The sequence below is a fragment of the Narcine bancroftii genome, chromosome 3 (genome assembly GCF_036971445.1).
Source record: "Narcine bancroftii isolate sNarBan1 chromosome 3, sNarBan1.hap1, whole genome shotgun sequence".
NCBI classification, from domain to species: Eukaryota; Metazoa; Chordata; class Chondrichthyes; order Torpediniformes; family Narcinidae; genus Narcine; species Narcine bancroftii.
The window spans coordinates 218,225,473-218,242,737 of record NC_091471.1 but is presented as its reverse complement, the minus strand read 5'-3'; the positions used below and the strand labels follow the sequence as shown (position 1 = coordinate 218,242,737).

At 39.1% G+C, this 17,265-nt stretch overlaps 1 protein-coding gene across 10 annotated transcripts in view; it reads right to left on the bottom strand.

The window, feature by feature from the left end:
• Nucleotides 1-17,265, bottom strand: part of pde5ab (phosphodiesterase 5A, cGMP-specific, b) — a 177,207-nt gene that overhangs the window by 28,726 nt on the left and 131,216 nt on the right. For 9 of the 10 annotated variants that reach the window (XR_011354157.1, XR_011354155.1, XR_011354156.1 and 6 more), the window contains 5 exons: nt 16,727-16,827; nt 13,595-13,672; nt 5,226-5,289; nt 2,431-2,505; nt 1,948-2,031 (listed from right to left, as the gene is read on the bottom strand). Coding sequence is in view for 7 of the 10 variants with exons in the window: in XM_069926609.1 (XP_069782710.1) it covers nt 1,948-2,031; nt 2,431-2,505; nt 5,226-5,289; nt 13,595-13,672; nt 16,727-16,827 (402 nt within the window). In the remaining 3 variants the exon portion in view is untranslated. The remainder of the gene's footprint in view (nt 1-1,947; nt 2,032-2,430; nt 2,506-5,225; nt 5,290-13,594; nt 13,673-16,726; nt 16,828-17,265) is intronic. The other variant, XM_069926611.1, reaches the window with a different exon arrangement.

Here is a 17,265-nt window from a genome sequence, read left to right as displayed (position 1 = left end):
AACTACAATAGTATACATTAAATTACACCAGTTTAGAAAGATAACAAATATAAAATAAATATTCAGTTACAGCTGGTGTAAAAATCAAACAATGGTATAAAAAGATCTTGTGGTGCCGGAGCAGCTTAAATGACAATTGGCTTGCCCAATTACATGGGTATCGCAGCAACAAATTATTAACAAATATATAGTTCTACTAGTTTAATTTGAGAAAAAATGGTGGCATATAAGGTTGCAATGGCCACTTCGGTTGCTAAAACAACCTTTGGAAACTCCACTATTTATAAATACAGGTACACGATCCTTTAACTGGAACCCTTGGGGGACAGTGTGTTCCGAATTTTGGATTTTTCTGGATTTCAGAAAGCCAGATTTAAGCCCACCCGAATTGTGCTGCTGTATCCACCCCCACCCCCTACCAGTCACCCTGCTGTCTTCCCCACCCCCCTCACCAGCCCGACTCGCATTGCCGGTCTCTCGCCCTCCCGACTCGTGCTGCCGGTCTCTTGACCGTCTGACTTGCACTGCCGGTATCCCCCCCCTCGCCCTCCCGACTTGAGCTGCCGCCTCTCTCCCCACTTGCCGGATTTAGATGTCCGGATAAAGAATTGTGTACCTGTAATATTTATTTTCGCCCCTGGCTAATTTACGTATCATAGTTTGCCACAGAGAACTCTAATCCAATCTTTTGTGTCTAGGTCTGGTGCTAATGTAACTTATTTAAAAATTTTGATTATAACAATTTCCCAGAAATTTATGTTATTATAGAACATAACTTAGAAGTACACAATAAATAGGGAATTTCTGTGTGAAAATTCAGAAGGATTTTTTTTCTGCATTTAAAGATGATGGCCCATACCCAAACTGATGAAAGTGCAGGCAAGTGCATATTGTTACAAGCCCAAAGAACCCCAAAACCCAGCAGCAATAGACATTCACCAAGATAAGTGGCTTTCAAAACAAAAGTTATTTTTAATCAACTTCAAACATGAAAATAGAATTAAACTTTAACAACTCTATACTAACCCAAATTACCCCCTTCTAATTGTAAGTGCACATGTATGTAATGTGAGTAAATTCAAGAAAAGTTCTTTGGTTCACATTTCAATCTCACTTCCAAGTTCTCTGGTTGCAGGTAATCACCATACTTTGCACAAAATTTAACATGTATAACGTTCAGCAGGCTTGGTGCTTGAAAGGTAAATGTTTACCGCTCAGGAAGGTTCTTGAAGGGTTTGCAGAGAGAGATATTTGTTGCTCCAGGATTTCCACAACTGTGGTACCACCACTAGTCACCTCAGGGTCTCACTGATGAAACTTGCCCCATCAGGGTCTTCTAGATGGTAACCTCTTTCTTCAAGCTACCGCAGAGTTCCATTCCTTCCTTTATTTGAAGAGAAACATCAGACAGATAGCACTTTCAGCCATCGGCCACTCTGGAACTTGCTTTCATCAGTTTCAAACAGTTTTTTCTGGATTGCACTTTTCAGTTACTTGTCAGTGTCCCACACACTGACTGACTGAGCTGTTAACTCTCTCTCTTTTCCAACTGAAACTCTAAAGAGAGCATGTGACTCATGTTTTGCAAAACCACCACCTTCTCCAGCAAACAACAGGAGTTCTTCTCAAGTTGTTATCTGAGGTAAACAATCCAGAATTGACCTTTCTGTGGGCACTTTGCAGAAAGGGTACTGATAGACAGCATGACTCCAGCAAGACAATGCTCAAGCATTTTATGATGTCAGTTCAATTAGCACCTACTTGTGAAAGGTGCTTACATTCTCCAGAGATCTTGCAATGTGAATTTTTCAGTCTTTCAAATAAGATCTGTTCCAAAATGTGTGTATGTATGTGACCTGCTCTAAATCTTATAAATTCTCCCCAAATATTATTATTGTTACAATATCTTTCAAGTTACAATGTGTATGAGTTAAAGGAAAGAATTACCTCATATAGTTGAATACAGATCGCATCAATGAATCCAACCTGCATGCTGGGAATCTGATCACGTTTTTCTCTGTTCATTAAGTCCTTCAAATGAAAATGTTTTAAATATTCACAATCACTTTTTTTCTTACATACTAGTACATTTGCATTTCAAAATTGGACTGCAACAGAATTTTTAAACTTCCACAGTTTGCCCATACTTTATTTTTTAAATTGTTTTAAAATAATTTAGAGATACAGCACAGTTACAGGTCTTTTTGGCCCACAAGCCCATGTCGCCCAATTGCTGCCAATCAATTGACAACCCCCCAGAACATTTTGAACGATGGGAGGAAACCCCCATTGCAGACACAGGGAGAACATACAAATTCATTACAGTCAGTGTGGGATTCAAACCCCAGTCCCAATTGCTGGCGCTTACAGTGTGGCGCTAACTGCTAAGCCAACTATGCCACTCTATTGTCATAGAAACCTGATACCTACAATAGGTTCGATGTTTAATTCTTCTCTTTCCTTGTCGCCTTGTTGAAAAAATTCTGTTGCCACTAGCTCAGCTGTCTGAAAAACACAGTTGAACAATGCATGAAGTGTTGGTTGGCCATGCAACTATTTGGATATTTCTATTTTTGAACGCATGTTTGGCCAATATTTGGGGTTGCATGCTATTTCCATGAGGGTGCTGACCAGAAGCTTGACATTGAAATACCGAAGTGCCCTGGGCTGCTTTTGTTCATTTCACTGATAGGGTGAGGAATATCAAGCTCAGATGATGACAATTATGTTGCCTGGAAAAACCTACCCGAAGAAAAAGAATGAAGATGAAGATATTCTATTGATACAGCCACGTTACTTATTTAAGATGAAATTAAGTACAAATAAAATGCATATTGGAAATAGCCAACAGATTAGGCATATTTGAAACATCGAGCACCATCACGCTGAGCACTGCCTCAAGGGTGTGTGCTCAGCCCGCTCCCATTCATGCTGTTGACCCATGACTGCATCACCAGTGCCAACAGTGTCACCAAGTTTGCAGATGACACAGCAAACTACAGAGAAGAGGCGGAAAATCTTACAAAATGGAGCGAGAGTAACAACCTGAGTCTCAACGTGGACTTCAGGAGGACCATGAACAACCACCCTCCACTACACATCAACATCTCTGTAGTAGAGAGTGTGGAGGGCATCAGGTTCCTTGGAGTTCACTTAACCAGTGACCTTTTGTGGACACTCAACATTTCTTCACTTGTCAGGAAGGTGCAACAGCGACTACACTTCCTAAGAAGACTGAAGCGGGCAAGGCTACCAGCCATCATTATGTCAACCTTCTACAGGAATTTTATCAAGAGCGTCCTGTCCGGCTGTATCACCGTGTGGTACGGTTGCTAAAGAGAAATGGATTGGAGGTCAATCCACAAGACCATAAGCGTGGCAGAGAGGATCAATGGAGTCTCCCTCCCCCCACCTCTATGAGATCACCCTCATCATCCTCCACTCCCTAGCCCCCTGAACCTCTCTCGATAGTTCAGACCTGCAAACCCTTGTACAATCCTTGTAGATCTTCTCTCTCCCTTCTCCAGCTTGATGTCTTTCCAACAGCATGGAACAAAATGAACACAATACTCCAATGTCTTGTATAACTGCAATGTTACTCCCAACTTTGACACTCAATACACTGACTCATGAAGGGCAATATGCCAAAAACCTTTGTGACCACTCTATCTAGCTGTGACATCACTGTCAAGGTACAATGCATCTGTACTCCTGAATCCCTCTGCTCTACAAAACTCCTCAGATCCCTTCAATTTAATGTGAAGGTCCTACTCATGTTAGACTTCCCAAAATGCTCATGTTTCTTCATATTAAATTCCATCAACTACTTGTCATTAAGATCCTGCTGCATTTTTGGCAGGTGTCTTCACTATCTACAACAACAAAAAAACACTGAGTGTCATCCACACACTTACTAATCAGTTCATCTAAATCATTGATATTGATCAACAAACAGCAGTGGGCCCAACACCAAATTCTGTGACACACCACTAGACACAGGCCTCCTCTCTGAAAAACAAACTGCCACCATCTCCCTCTGCTTTCTATCCATTCTGCTATCTCTCCTTGGGTCCCATGCGGTCTAACCTTCCAGAGCAGCCTCCTGCACATGAACCTGATTGAATGCCTTGCTTAAATCCATATTTGTATCTCCAGCTCTGCCTTCATCAAGTTTCTTGGCTCAATCAGATTTGTGAGATATGACCTCCTACTTACAAAACTGTGTTGACACTCCCTAATCAGCCCTTATCCAACAAATGCATGTGCTGCATATCTTCTCCCTCAGAATAATCTCTTATAACCTACAAGATGTTAGGTTCACTGACCTACAGTTCCCAGGCTTTTCCCTGGCACCCTTCTTGAATTAGATGTACAATATTTGCCATCCTCCAGTCTTCCTGTACTTCACCTATACTAAATGTCAACTCATAAATCTCAGTCAGGGCACCTGCAATTTCCTCTCTAGCTTTCCACAGCGTCCAATCAGGCCCAGAAGATATGACTACTTTCATGCTCAACAGGATCCTTAGCACCTCCCCAAACTGTAAAATACTAACTGTTCCAAAGTCACTACCATTGACTGTCCAAAGTTCCCCAGTTCTCATGTCTTTCTACACAGTAAAAACATTCAACATTCATTATGATTATTTCTCAGTGTAGCTGATTTAACATTAATTAATCTTATCACATTATTAAAACTTTACTGTTAATTTAATCTTGAACTATTGAGTTGAGTATGCATCTCTTATGTAATTATAAAACGTTTACAATATTCAACCTTCAAAGCAGAGACTAAATTGTATTTCAAAAGGGTAATCACAAAAGCAGCTTTAGGACTTCCAAATGTTGCTCCAATTTGTTCTTTGCTTAAAATTGCTGTGTAACTTGTATACGAATGACCGTGAATATCACTAACCTTGCTGTTAGTTTGACAGTGAAACCTGAATTATTATAACTATTGTTTAATACCCAAAGTGCTGGAGGAATTCAACACGACTTGCAGTCTCCATAGGAAGCAAAGATATACAGTAGCACCAACTTTTCAGGCCTGAGGCCTTCGTCAAGGTATCTGCTGAGTTTCTCCTGCACTTATGTGTATCAAATGAGCCCGCAGACATTCCTGTTTTACTCTAATATATCTATTGACCTTGCTTCTAAAATCAATGCTCCTATTACACTGCATCCTACATTTTTAAAGGATTAAACATAAATATTATCCAAACTACCTTTTGTTGAACAGGCCAAGGTTTGGTTATTGCAGACACATCACACGCTGTCATCAACATTGCCCTGTAAGCATCAGTAAAGTATAACATTTTATTAGGCAAACAAAAAAATAACATTTACAGTAGTTATTTTAAAATTATCTGAACAACAATGGATAGGAGCTGCTACTGGGCAATTTAAAAAAAAAGTTAGTGAAGACTTTGAAGTACTGGCGTACTTTGGTTGCTGCCTTACAGAATGGGTCTGAAGGCTTTTAAGACGGTGCAAAATAAAATCACCAAGAGGTTACCTGCATCAGATATTAACTATAAGGAGAGAGAGGGCAAGCTTTGTTTTCTCTAGAGCATGGGAGGAGGAGGGGTAACCTGATGAAACATGAAATATAAATTTTTGAGAAGCAAAGATAGGGTCAAGTTAGTCTTTATCCTGAGTTCACTTGGAATATTGTGTTCAGTTCCAGTCACCTCATTGCAGAAAGGATGTGGAAGCTCTGGAGAGGGCGCAGAGGAGATTTACCAGGATGTTCCCTGCATTTGGAAAATATGCCGTATGAAGTGAGGTTAGCAGAGCTGGGACCTTTCTCTTTGGGGTAAAAAAAAGGATGAGAGGTCTTCAGGATTATCAAAGGCATAGATAAGGTTGACAGTCAGCATGTTTTTCCCCCAGAGTACATGTGTACCAAGTGAAGGAAGGAAAGTTTAAGGGAGACATATTTTTAAAATATAGAGAGTTGTGGGTGCCTGGAATGCAGTGGTGGAGGCTGGAACAATAGGGGCATTTAAGACACTCTTAGACAGGTACATGGATGAAAGAAAAATATAGGGTTATGAGGTAGGGAGGATTTATTTATTTTTTTGGTAGGTATATACAGGTCAGCGTAACTTTGCAGGCCAAAGGGCCTGTATGTTCGATGTTTATGTTCTAATTACTAAACGGCATAGCTTTAAGGTGAGAGGGACAAAATTGAAAGGAGATTTTCAAGGCAAATTTTATTTTACAGAGTGGTTAGAGCTAGGAATGCACTGAGGAGCAGGTGGAAGCAGATAATATTTAAGAGGTGTTTAGACAGTCACGTGAACAGGTTGGAGATGGAGTGATACAGAACACATGCAGGCAGGTCGGATTAGTTTAAATTGGCATCATGGTTTAGCACAAATCTTGCAGGGTGAAGGACCTGTTTTTGTGATGTACTGTTCTATGTTTTAAGTTGCGTACTGTTCTGTGTTCAAAATTGGTTAGCCATTTCTCCTGAAATTTTGAGACCACTTTGAAGCGATGCATTTACAAAAGATATAAATGCCAACAAATATCACTCTGAAATCAAAATATTTACGTTAGTTAGTGGGGATTCTGATTGTTGTATAAACAGTGAACTTTTGCCACAGTAGGTCTAGCTAGGTTTTCAAGGATTGCAGAGGGATTTGGGCTGCTTAGAAAAGTGGGCTGAAAAATGGCAGATGGAATTTAATGCTGATAAGTGTGAGGTGCTTCATTTTGGTAAGAAGAATCAGAATAGGACATACGTGGTAAATGGGAGAGCATTGAGGAATACAGAAGAGCAGAAAGATTTAGGAGTAACGGTACATCGTTCCCTGAAGGTAGAAACTCACGTGAATAGGGTGGTGAAGAAGGCTTTTAGTATGCTGGCCTTTATCAATCATTGCATGGAATATAGGAGTTGGGAGGTGATGTTGAGATTGTATAAGACGTTGGTGCGGCCTAATTTGGAGTTCTGTGTGCAGTTCTGGTCACCTAATTATAGGAAGGATATAAACAGAGTGGAGAGAGTGCAGAGAAGGTTCACCAGAATGTTACCTGGGTTTAAGCATCTAGAGTATAGGGAGAGATTGGGCAGATTAGGTCTTTATTCTTTGGAGCGTAGAAGGTTGAGAGGGGATTTGATAGAAGTATTTAAGATTATGAAAGGGATAGACAGAGTGGATGTGGATAGACTATTTCCGTTAAGAGGAGGAAAGATTAAAACAAGAGGACATGAGTTAAGAATTAAGGGGCAGAGGTTTAGAGGTAACATGAGGGGGAACTTCTTTACTCAGAGAGTGGTAGCCGTGTGGAATGAGCTTCCGGGAGAAATAGTGGCGGCGAAGTCAATTGTATTATTTAAGAAAAGGTTGGACAGGTATATGGATGAGAAGAGGATGGAGGGTTATGGGGATTGTGCGGGGAGGTGGGACTAGAAAGGGGTGTTTGGTTCGGTGCGGACTAGAAGGGCCTAATGGCCTGTTTCCGTGCTGTAATTGTTATGTTATGTTATGTTAATTAATTAACCGGTTTAAAAAATCAGTTTACTATTTTCTTAGTTTTACAGTTGTTCCTGATTAATGAATCCATTCAACTTTTAGATTTCAGATTTATTGTCAGGGAACATACATGACGTCACATACAACCCTGAGATTTTTTTTCCTGAAATTATTTTGCCCTTAGTGTCATTAATGAAAAACTAATGGCTAAAAAAAAGATTTGGAGTTCTGTTCAATTAGTCACTAAATAACCACTTACAAAAATGATGTGCTTTTGAACCATGTACATGTACATTTCAGTATACAATCCTGACCTTTGGCTATGGCTACATTCTCATTCATATTCCTCAGCCCCAGCTCATTATCACACTCCCTCCATCCTTCAGAGGTACATTGGAAGGAGCAGAGCATCTCACACAAGCATTTTCTGCCCCATCTGTAGAGGAGTATTGAGCCCATCCTTCACCTCAAAAGCCACACAACTGCAGTGGAAACCAGTTTTGCAATTTAAAACATTTTTTTGAATATTTTATTTATGATTTTCATAGACACACAAAACTTATCAAACCATTCAATATTTCCAACATTCCTGCATTATGCCCTCCCCTCCCCCTCTCCCATCCTCCCGCATACAATTTAGTGTACCATAAAGTAATTTATGTTAATACAGACATCAGTGGGGGCATTGACCCCCTAAAAAACCTAAACAGAGAAAAAGAACTGAAAAGTAAAAAGCATGTCGTCTGTGTCATATCCTGTTTCAGTAGTTAACCTCTTTTTCCTACTGGGGACTGATTATTACAGCATCTCTATTTCTAGAGAGGAGAGAACAAATATATCTGGGTGCTGTAATATCTCAAATAAGGTTGTCATACTCTAACGAATGTGTCATGTTTCTTCCTTAAACTGTATATGATTTTCTGCAGGGGAATGCAACTCTGCATTTCCACATTCCATTGTGTGGTATTTAGTTGGGAGTCAGACACCCATGAAACTGCAATATACTTCCTGGCTTCACAAACAAAATCAGTCTAAACCACATCTCCATTATCCCTCAGGAGGTATGACTCAGGATCCTGTGGAAAATCCACTTCAGTAATATTTTTTCAGAATGTCCCCCAGGTCTTCCTCGAAGGGATTCACCTTTGTACATAACCAAGTGGAGTGGACAAAAGTTCCTACCTCCACACCACATCTAAAGCACATCTCTGAAACTTCTACCTTTGATTTGTGTAATTTTTGTGTTGTGAGGTACAACTGGTGCAAGAAATTTTACTGCACAAACCTGTATCTGGGATTGATGACCCCCGTCACGCTGTCCATATGCACTTTTCATTGATTGTTGTACCCAAAATGCCCTTCACCCAGAATAAGTTAATACCCTTGACTCTGGGAAATAAAATCCTGGACACCTTGTGCCAGAAAGGGATCAGGTGTATTGAGGTATCGAGGATTGTAACAAAGAGGGGCAGCTAATATAATTTGAACAGTTGAGAAGCAAATATGATCTGTCTAACAGAACATTCTTCTGCTATCTGCAAATAAGATCTTTCTTGGAGGAAAAAACTGGGACTAGCTATGGCACTACCTAAATGTAACACCATAAAGATTCTAATTCGAAAGGGGAATAAGTGTAAATTTATTTCTAAGGTGTGTAACATATTCCAAAGTGAGGGCCCGAAGCTGGCCTTACACAGGCCGAAGGAGAGATGGGAGTCAATTTAAAACTTTCTTGATGTAATGCTGAGTCGATTATTAAGAGTGCCACTTGTTTGCATTGATGCTGACAATTCACATGGTTTTCTTGGGGTTAACAGTAGAGTAACTGGGAAATAGTCAACCAATTGGATTTACTTTAGAATCAGAAGCTGTAAATCTGATATAAAAGCAGAAAATACTCCAAGTACTCTGCACGTCAGATGGAATTTGCAGAAAAAGACAAATCATGTGTGTGATAGAATACTCTTTACTTGCTTTGTTCCAAGATCATCAGGCTATTCCAACAATTCTTTCGAAACCCACTCTCTTCCATAGAGTTATAGGACCACACAGTGAAGAACAAGCTATGTCGACCAAATTGGCATTCAGTGCTAGTTCCATTCAGTTTGTATCATTCTAAACTCTGCTAAACCATATCTGTCCAAACATTTTTTGCCTATTGAAAGTGTACCCACTTCTACAGCTTATACTCTGTGAGCTTGTTCCAGATTTGGACTCAGATCCCTCTTAAATCTCTCCCCTATCATATTAAATTTCTTTCCTCTATTTCTGGAATCATTTACCTAGGGGAAAAGTCTGTGAGCATTCACTTTTGTGTTATGTATTTAAATAAGAATTACATTTCCCAGCATGCAATGCACACAGTTGGGCAGAAACCAGAAATGGTATATAGCGAGAGTCACGGGGGTTATCCCTGGGAGTCAGTTGAAGCAGTTCTAGGAAAATAAAGTTGATTAAGTGTTAAACCCATGCAAAGTCATTCTTTTTGAAAGAACAAGCATAACATAGTGGCAGAAGTGTTTGAGTGAGTAAGAAAAGACAATGATTTGTAAGGATGGATAAGTTAAGTCCTCCCACATGCAGTTTACCAGCAATCTAGCCGATAATTTCCAGAGTCAAATCTTTTTCACACAACAGGTTTTCTCTAAGCCCATTATCTTGAATTCCGCAAACTATTCTGTCTTTAATGAGTGAATTTTTAAAATCTCCACATTCACCAGACTTACTCGGTGTGTAAAGCTCAGCTAAGTATTGGTCAAAGCTTGTACTTTGTTTCTGCTCACAGGAGAGTAAACTTGAATCTCTCAAACATGACAATTCTATTTAGAACAAAATACTCCTCAAATTTTGTCATCAGTGTCCAACATGAATGTTGTCTCATCAATTTTACAACCGTTATAGATGTCCAAGGCATCTTCACCCATTATGTGCAGAAACATAGATGCTTTCCATTTTCCATCAGTCTCTCCCATTCCACCAGCTTCTAACTAAATGTTGAATCACTGTTTGAAGTGTTTCAAATTATCAGCTAGATTGCTGGTGAACTGCACGTGGGAGGACTTAACTTATCCATCCTTACGAATCATTGTCTTTTCTTACTCACTCAAACACTTCTGCCACTATGTTATGCTTGTTCTTTCAAAAAGAATGACTTTGCGTGGGTTTAACACTTAATCAACTTTATTTTCCCAGAACTGCTTCAACTGACTCCCAGGGATAATATGAGCATAAGCTAAGGAGCTGCTCAGGATAGACACAACAGTGCATGCAATGAAAACAGATAAGAAGAGCACCAGAGGTTTCTCAAAGTAGCAACAAATCAAAGAGGTAGGCTCAAACAGAAAATGCAACAGGTATGGAGGTAGACATATTCCATAGATGTGTCCTGCCTATGGAAAATCCTGCTATAAATGTGGGAAGAAGAATCATTTCAAGACCCCCACCATAAAGAGCAAGTTTTATCCTGTGAAATTAAAAGTGACAGGCTACACTGGAGAGAACGTTCTAGTAAAAGGGGGGGGGGGGGTGTGTATGGTGACCTTCAAACACAAAAGGTGGCAGCTAAAGTCAGAGCAACTGATTTTAGAAAGGAGCGGACAGCCAATACTAGGTCTGAGTGCACGTGAAGAGCTCAATCTGGTGAAAAGAATTTTCGCAGACCTAAGATAAACACTCATAGAAGAGTACACAGATGTCTTTGAGGGGCTTGAATGTTTACCTGGCATATGCAAGATCCACGTAGATGAGACAGTGGCTCCTGTTAGCCATGCATGCAAGAAAGTTCCATTTCCACTTAGAGACAAATTTAAACAAGAACTAACATGCATGGAACAGATGAAAGTCATCCAGTAAACTGAAGAATCTACAGATTGGGTCAGCTTACTGGTCATCGTGCAAAAGAAAAATGGAGCATTGCGTAACCCAAGAGATCTCAATAAAGTCATCAAGAGAGAGCATTTAAATTGCCAACATAGGAGGAAATCATACCCCAGTTTGCAGGTGCCAAGTGATTCAACAAACCTGACGCATCATCAGGGTTTCAGGTGAAGCTTAATTGAGACTATGCCCTTTCAATTCTACACAAGTAAGAAACTACTTTCTTCGGCTATCAGAAGTCTACCATAAAACCATCCACATGATCTTTGAAAGTATATCATGGTTGAGACCATGATGGATGATATCATTGTATGGGAGTCCACCAAGAATGAACATGATATGGGACTAAAGGAAGTGCTTGACATGACACGGAATGTCAATTTGAAATTAAATAAAGAGAAATGTGAGTTTAGTGTAAAGACATAGGAGATGTCATATCTAAACAAGAGTGAAGCCTGATCAAAGAAAGACATTAGCCAATGAGAATTTTGCAAGGTCCCAAAACAAAGAGGAGGTGAGATTTTTTTTAGGGATGGTGACTTAACTGGCTAAGTTCATCCCTTGTCTGTCGACTGTGTCAGCACCATTTAGATACGTTCGCACAAGCAAGAGTGCTTCCAGGCTCTCAAAAAAAAGTCCTAACAGAAGAACGTGTACTAAAATTTTATGATCTGGATCGACGCACCAGGATCTCAGCTGACGCATCCCGACATGGCATCGTGCAGTACTACTGCAGTGACATGAGGACACATGGCAACCTGTGGCAAGTGCATCAAGAGCTTTAACAAGTTCAGAAGCCAACTATGCACAGAGCTTCTTGCCAGCACTTAAGCATGTGAAAGGTTCCATAAATATAGTTTTGGACAAGCTTTTGAAGTAGAGACAGACCATGAACCACTGGTCCCAATTATGTCCAACCCATTGAATGACTGTCCCATGAGAGTACAGTGCATGTTGATAAGGCTGCAGAAATATGATGTGAACATTATCGACACACCAGGAGAATGCATGTTTGCAGAGCAACCAAAAGGTTAATGCAGAGAGCCAGGCCGATGTTGATCAGATAATTTTTCTTGTAATCTGTTCAATCTGCATTTCCATTGACTTTGCATAGAACTGCAATCACACATGCACAAACTCTGGGAAATATAGAGTTAACCTAACAACCTGCAGGTGATGTGAAATTCTTTCATTCCAACTTCTGTAATGATGACTTGTTGCCAGATTTCCTAAATAGCCAATACCAACCGACACCAATAACTGAACACTTTGGATGGAGGAAGGGGGCAGGCTATGATGTGAAGCTAGTGATACAATGTTTATTGCAGAGAATAGATTCAGAATATTATAGGGATACTCCCACAATCTTTCAACAAGTTGCCAGCTGGAGTGGCGATTCAGGTTTGACTTTGACATTTAAGAAAAAATTTGGATAGGTACGTGGATGCAAAGGATATGGAGGGCTATGGCCCAGGTGCAGGTGAATGGGACTAGGCAGAACAATATTTTGGCACAGACTAAATGGGCTGAAGGCCTGTTCTGTGCTGTAGTTTTCAACGGTTCTATCATTCAAAATATTCTATGTATCTGAGTGGCGGAACATGACATAAACGTTAATTTTCCTAACAATAACTCAACCCATGACCTATGACATTGGGCTTTTAATTTCCATCTTTTATACTCCATTGATTTTCGAGATTGTTCTAATGTTGTATATGTGATTTACTTATCAATGATTTAACTACTTGGACTTTTCATTTTTGAACAGAACTCCCTCTACCGCTATCACTTTCAAAGATACAATATTTTCTCGTTGAAATTATATTCTTACCTGACCAGCATGTCATATCACTTTTTTTTGTCAAACTGCTTCAGATATTGTTACAATCTATAACTCTTATTGTCTGTACATTTTCACAATTTTTTTCATTTTTGTTTTTGTCCTTTTTTACTATTTTTTACTAATAGATTACCTTTCACAATACTTCTCTCATTAAAAAAAATCTGACATCTTTAACTTCATAAGGCCTACTGTATGTTATATGGACAGTAATACAGCTTGCAAATGTATATTAGGCTCATACTGACTGAATATTAATTTTAATGGACTGATGATACCATGGCATTGATAACATCTTTTTAAAATCTTCTCTGTTAGCTTTTTGGCACAATTGAATAATATTATTTTGGCAGATCATTTGGAGTATTGATGACACATAGGGGTTGTTACTTACATTAACAGCTCTTTATGGCTTTTATCTTCCCAGTCAAATTGATTGGTTTTCACCAGAGCAAAAAAATCTTCTCTTCTCCTAGAAATATTAATTGTGGCTGTATTAGTCATCTTCCTCTTCATTATTCTTGTTTCCATCATCTAGGTTCGGGGTGGCTAAACTACAGCACCCAGGCCAACTGTGGCCTGTTGCCCATTTCAAAGTGGCCCAGAGTGAATTTTAAAAATAAAATGAAATAGAACAGAGCCTCTAACAATATTTTGCACCATGTGTACATTTCACTTCTTAGTTTCAACACTAGATGTCACTGCCATTTTGATCAACTATTAGATTGACCATTGCAATGTAACTCATTGATGACACTGTTTACCACAGTTGATTAAACATGGCAGAACTGAAAGACACAAAATAGAAAGGCAGTGCCAAAAATTTCAGACACAATGGGGAAAATGAACACAGAAGTCAAGGGGAAGTGTGTTTGTTTGACTTGCAAGGAATCTGTTAACTTTAATAGCCTATCTTTAATAGCTTATCTACAGATTTATACGTCACATTATAATCATTCAGGAGGACACGGGCTATGAACAGTATTCACTGAGAGTTGTGGAGGAATGTTGGAGACTGCCTTGTCCCTTTCTTGATGTTTTCTCCTGTTCTTATTTTGCACTCAGCTTTTTATTTTGTACTGCTTTTGAATGAGTTTTAAAGAGTTTTATGGTATTCATTTAAATTACATTTAAGAGCAACACACATAAAACTACTTACCGTAATACTGTAATGTCAAAGGTTAAGCTGTTCAGTAGTGTCCTACGTCCTATCGTATTTTGATAAAACATGAATTTTCGATGGCATAGGGATTTTCTCATCTAAAAACACCATTTTCCTTGCCATGTAACTGATTGAAAACTTCCCGGCCTAATATTGTTTGGCCTGTGACTCCTTATATTTTTCTGTTTATGGACTACTACCAAAAATGTTTGGCCATCTCTTATCTAGGCAGTAATTTGGTGGAGGGGACAGCCCACCCTTGGAATATTGCTCAAACTGACTCCATAAAGAGAGGATGGTCTGCCCTATCAGTTACGTGAAAAAAAAATGCTCAGAGAAATCAGTTTCCATTTGAATGTTGGAAATGATTATATCTACCACCTCTCTACCCGTAATCCTCAACTCCAAGCACCACTCTAACATCAATGAATGAGATTGCATTTTCTCTGATCAACAGGGAAAATCTGTATCCTTGGCGTGTTTGTGTAGACTAAATATATCAAAGTACAGCTTCTGCATCATGATTGACGCTCAATTGACCATCAAACACTCCACTTAATTCATTAGGAGACAGCCTACTCTTGTCTCCAAAAATATCCCTATGTGCTTCTTAATTCTCCCATTGATGATTAAACTTTTGCATCAAGTGCAGTGTCTGGTCCAACATTCTCCTTGCCGGGAATTCCTCTCATGTAAATTCCAGATAACCCAAGATGATTCATCTCTTCCTTATTATCCTATTGCTGGCAACCTCTATCTGTTCTCTGCCTCATATGCAACTGCCCCCAATAACAAATTAAGAAAAACATTGTTTAATGATTATATTGTAAGTAAAATGATATTCTATGTTCCCGTTTGAGTATATCTATCATCTACTCTTAATTTAGACATACAGCACGGTAACAGGCCATTTTGGCCCACGAGTCCATGCCGCCCAAATTACATCCTATTAACCTACATTCCCAGTACATTTTGAACAGTGGGATGAAACCAAAGCCCCCGGGGAAAACCCATGTAGACACAGAGAGAATGTACCAACTCCTTACAGACAGAGTGGGATTCGAACTCCAGTCTTGATCACTGGTGCTGTAAAGGCGTCTTACTAACTGCTACACCAATCGGGCCGTTCTTCTAATCCTGTCTGATTTTCCACGTGCCTTTCATCCCACTCTTCTCATCCCACCCCTCCTTCATGCAGAAGGACCTTCATGGATTTTTGTTCAAACACTTTAAACCGAAACAGATTCCTTGCTCCCTCTAATAGCACTTTTAAAATTCTTCCTAATCCCTATCGATTTGGTCCTGCCTCCTCAAGTTTTGTTCTGATTACAATTCTTTCTCATCTTCCAATGATTCTTGATGAATTACTGGGCTATCTCACAACCAGAAAGTATCATTTAAATGACCCCTTGATTGGAGTACTGATGTTTGTGTAAAATATCCTAGGGCATTTTTCAAAGAGTGTGTAGCATTTTCATATTATCATGGATAAGATTCTAACTTCAACTAATATTTTCAGCAATATTGATGAGTAAAGTCATTATTATATGAAATAACTTGTTCACTATTTCCATTGTGAATGCTATTTATAACAGATTTTTCAGATGTATCAATTATATCATTCAAATACAAAACATTCTACTTTTTTATCTGTTATCTGAAACACTGAATTGAATTTTAATATTTGGAATTCAAAACTTCAGCTTGAAAATGTGCAATTGAATTTCCGACTGCCGTACATGCTGGAGTATAGGACAACTTGTGCATGAGACGACACAGGAATTTCCACCTAAAATGCTGATTTTGAGTGATACCCTTTGAAGATGATGCCCCCCCCCAAAAAAAAATCTGGCACTTACCGCTGACCAGTGAATGCTGCTAAAAGCCAAATCTCAATATTTTAATAACAAATGATCATTTAAAGGTTTAAATTTTATTTTTATATTTTAAAATAAACCATTGTTGGCTCCTGCCACAGGCTGTTTCAAGTCTGTACAGAGCCGACCGAGTCGGACCAGGTGGATGGACCCTGCGGAAAAGTGCTGAGACTGCAAATAATTCACAGGGCATGCACAAGATTGCATCGGAGCCAGCAGGAAGATGGCAGCGATGTTGTCAAGGGAACAATTTAAAACCCTTTATATTGGATGACCCTGATTTTAAGGTGACATTTTTATGTTTCAGTATATTCGATATTTGTTTTCCAGTTTTCTTCACTAATAGTTAAGGCCACTGGATATTGGAAAAGGAGTAGGCATTTCATTTCTTGCGCTCACCCTGTCATTGAAGAGGATTGTTGATGACCCAACTTTCCTTGTCCACCTTCCTGCCCACTCCCCATAGCCTGATTCAATCAATACTTACTTCATGTAGACAGCTAGATCTGTGGCTAGAATGGCCTGTTCAACCATTTTCAGGGTGGTTTTATATTCCTCTAGAGAAATGCCACTCAGAATTTGGTTTCCCTGGAGAGATCAAGGAAGAATTAGTTGATCCAAGTAACAAAATTCTTCATTCAAAAACGTACTGGGGTCAATTGGGCGACACGGGCTTGTAGGCTGAAATGACCTGTTACTGTATCATATGTCTAAATTTAGAATTTTAAAAAGTGCTGTAAATCTTAAATTATAAACCAAAAATAAAGTTGCAAACACTCAAAAAATTAAGCAGGATCTTGCTTTGGAGAAATAGTTATTATTTCAGGCTCTAGTACAAGATCAGTGACCTGAGATGCAGATTTATTTTTCTGGTAAAGACAATACAGAGTACAAAAATTAGATGAGTATTACATTATAATGGCGTTTTACTGACTTGTATTCATAAACACAGTGTAAAATTTTATTTGGTCAAATTTGGCAATTTATTTAGAATGGGTTACAGGAATTACATTTCCACAAAATCCA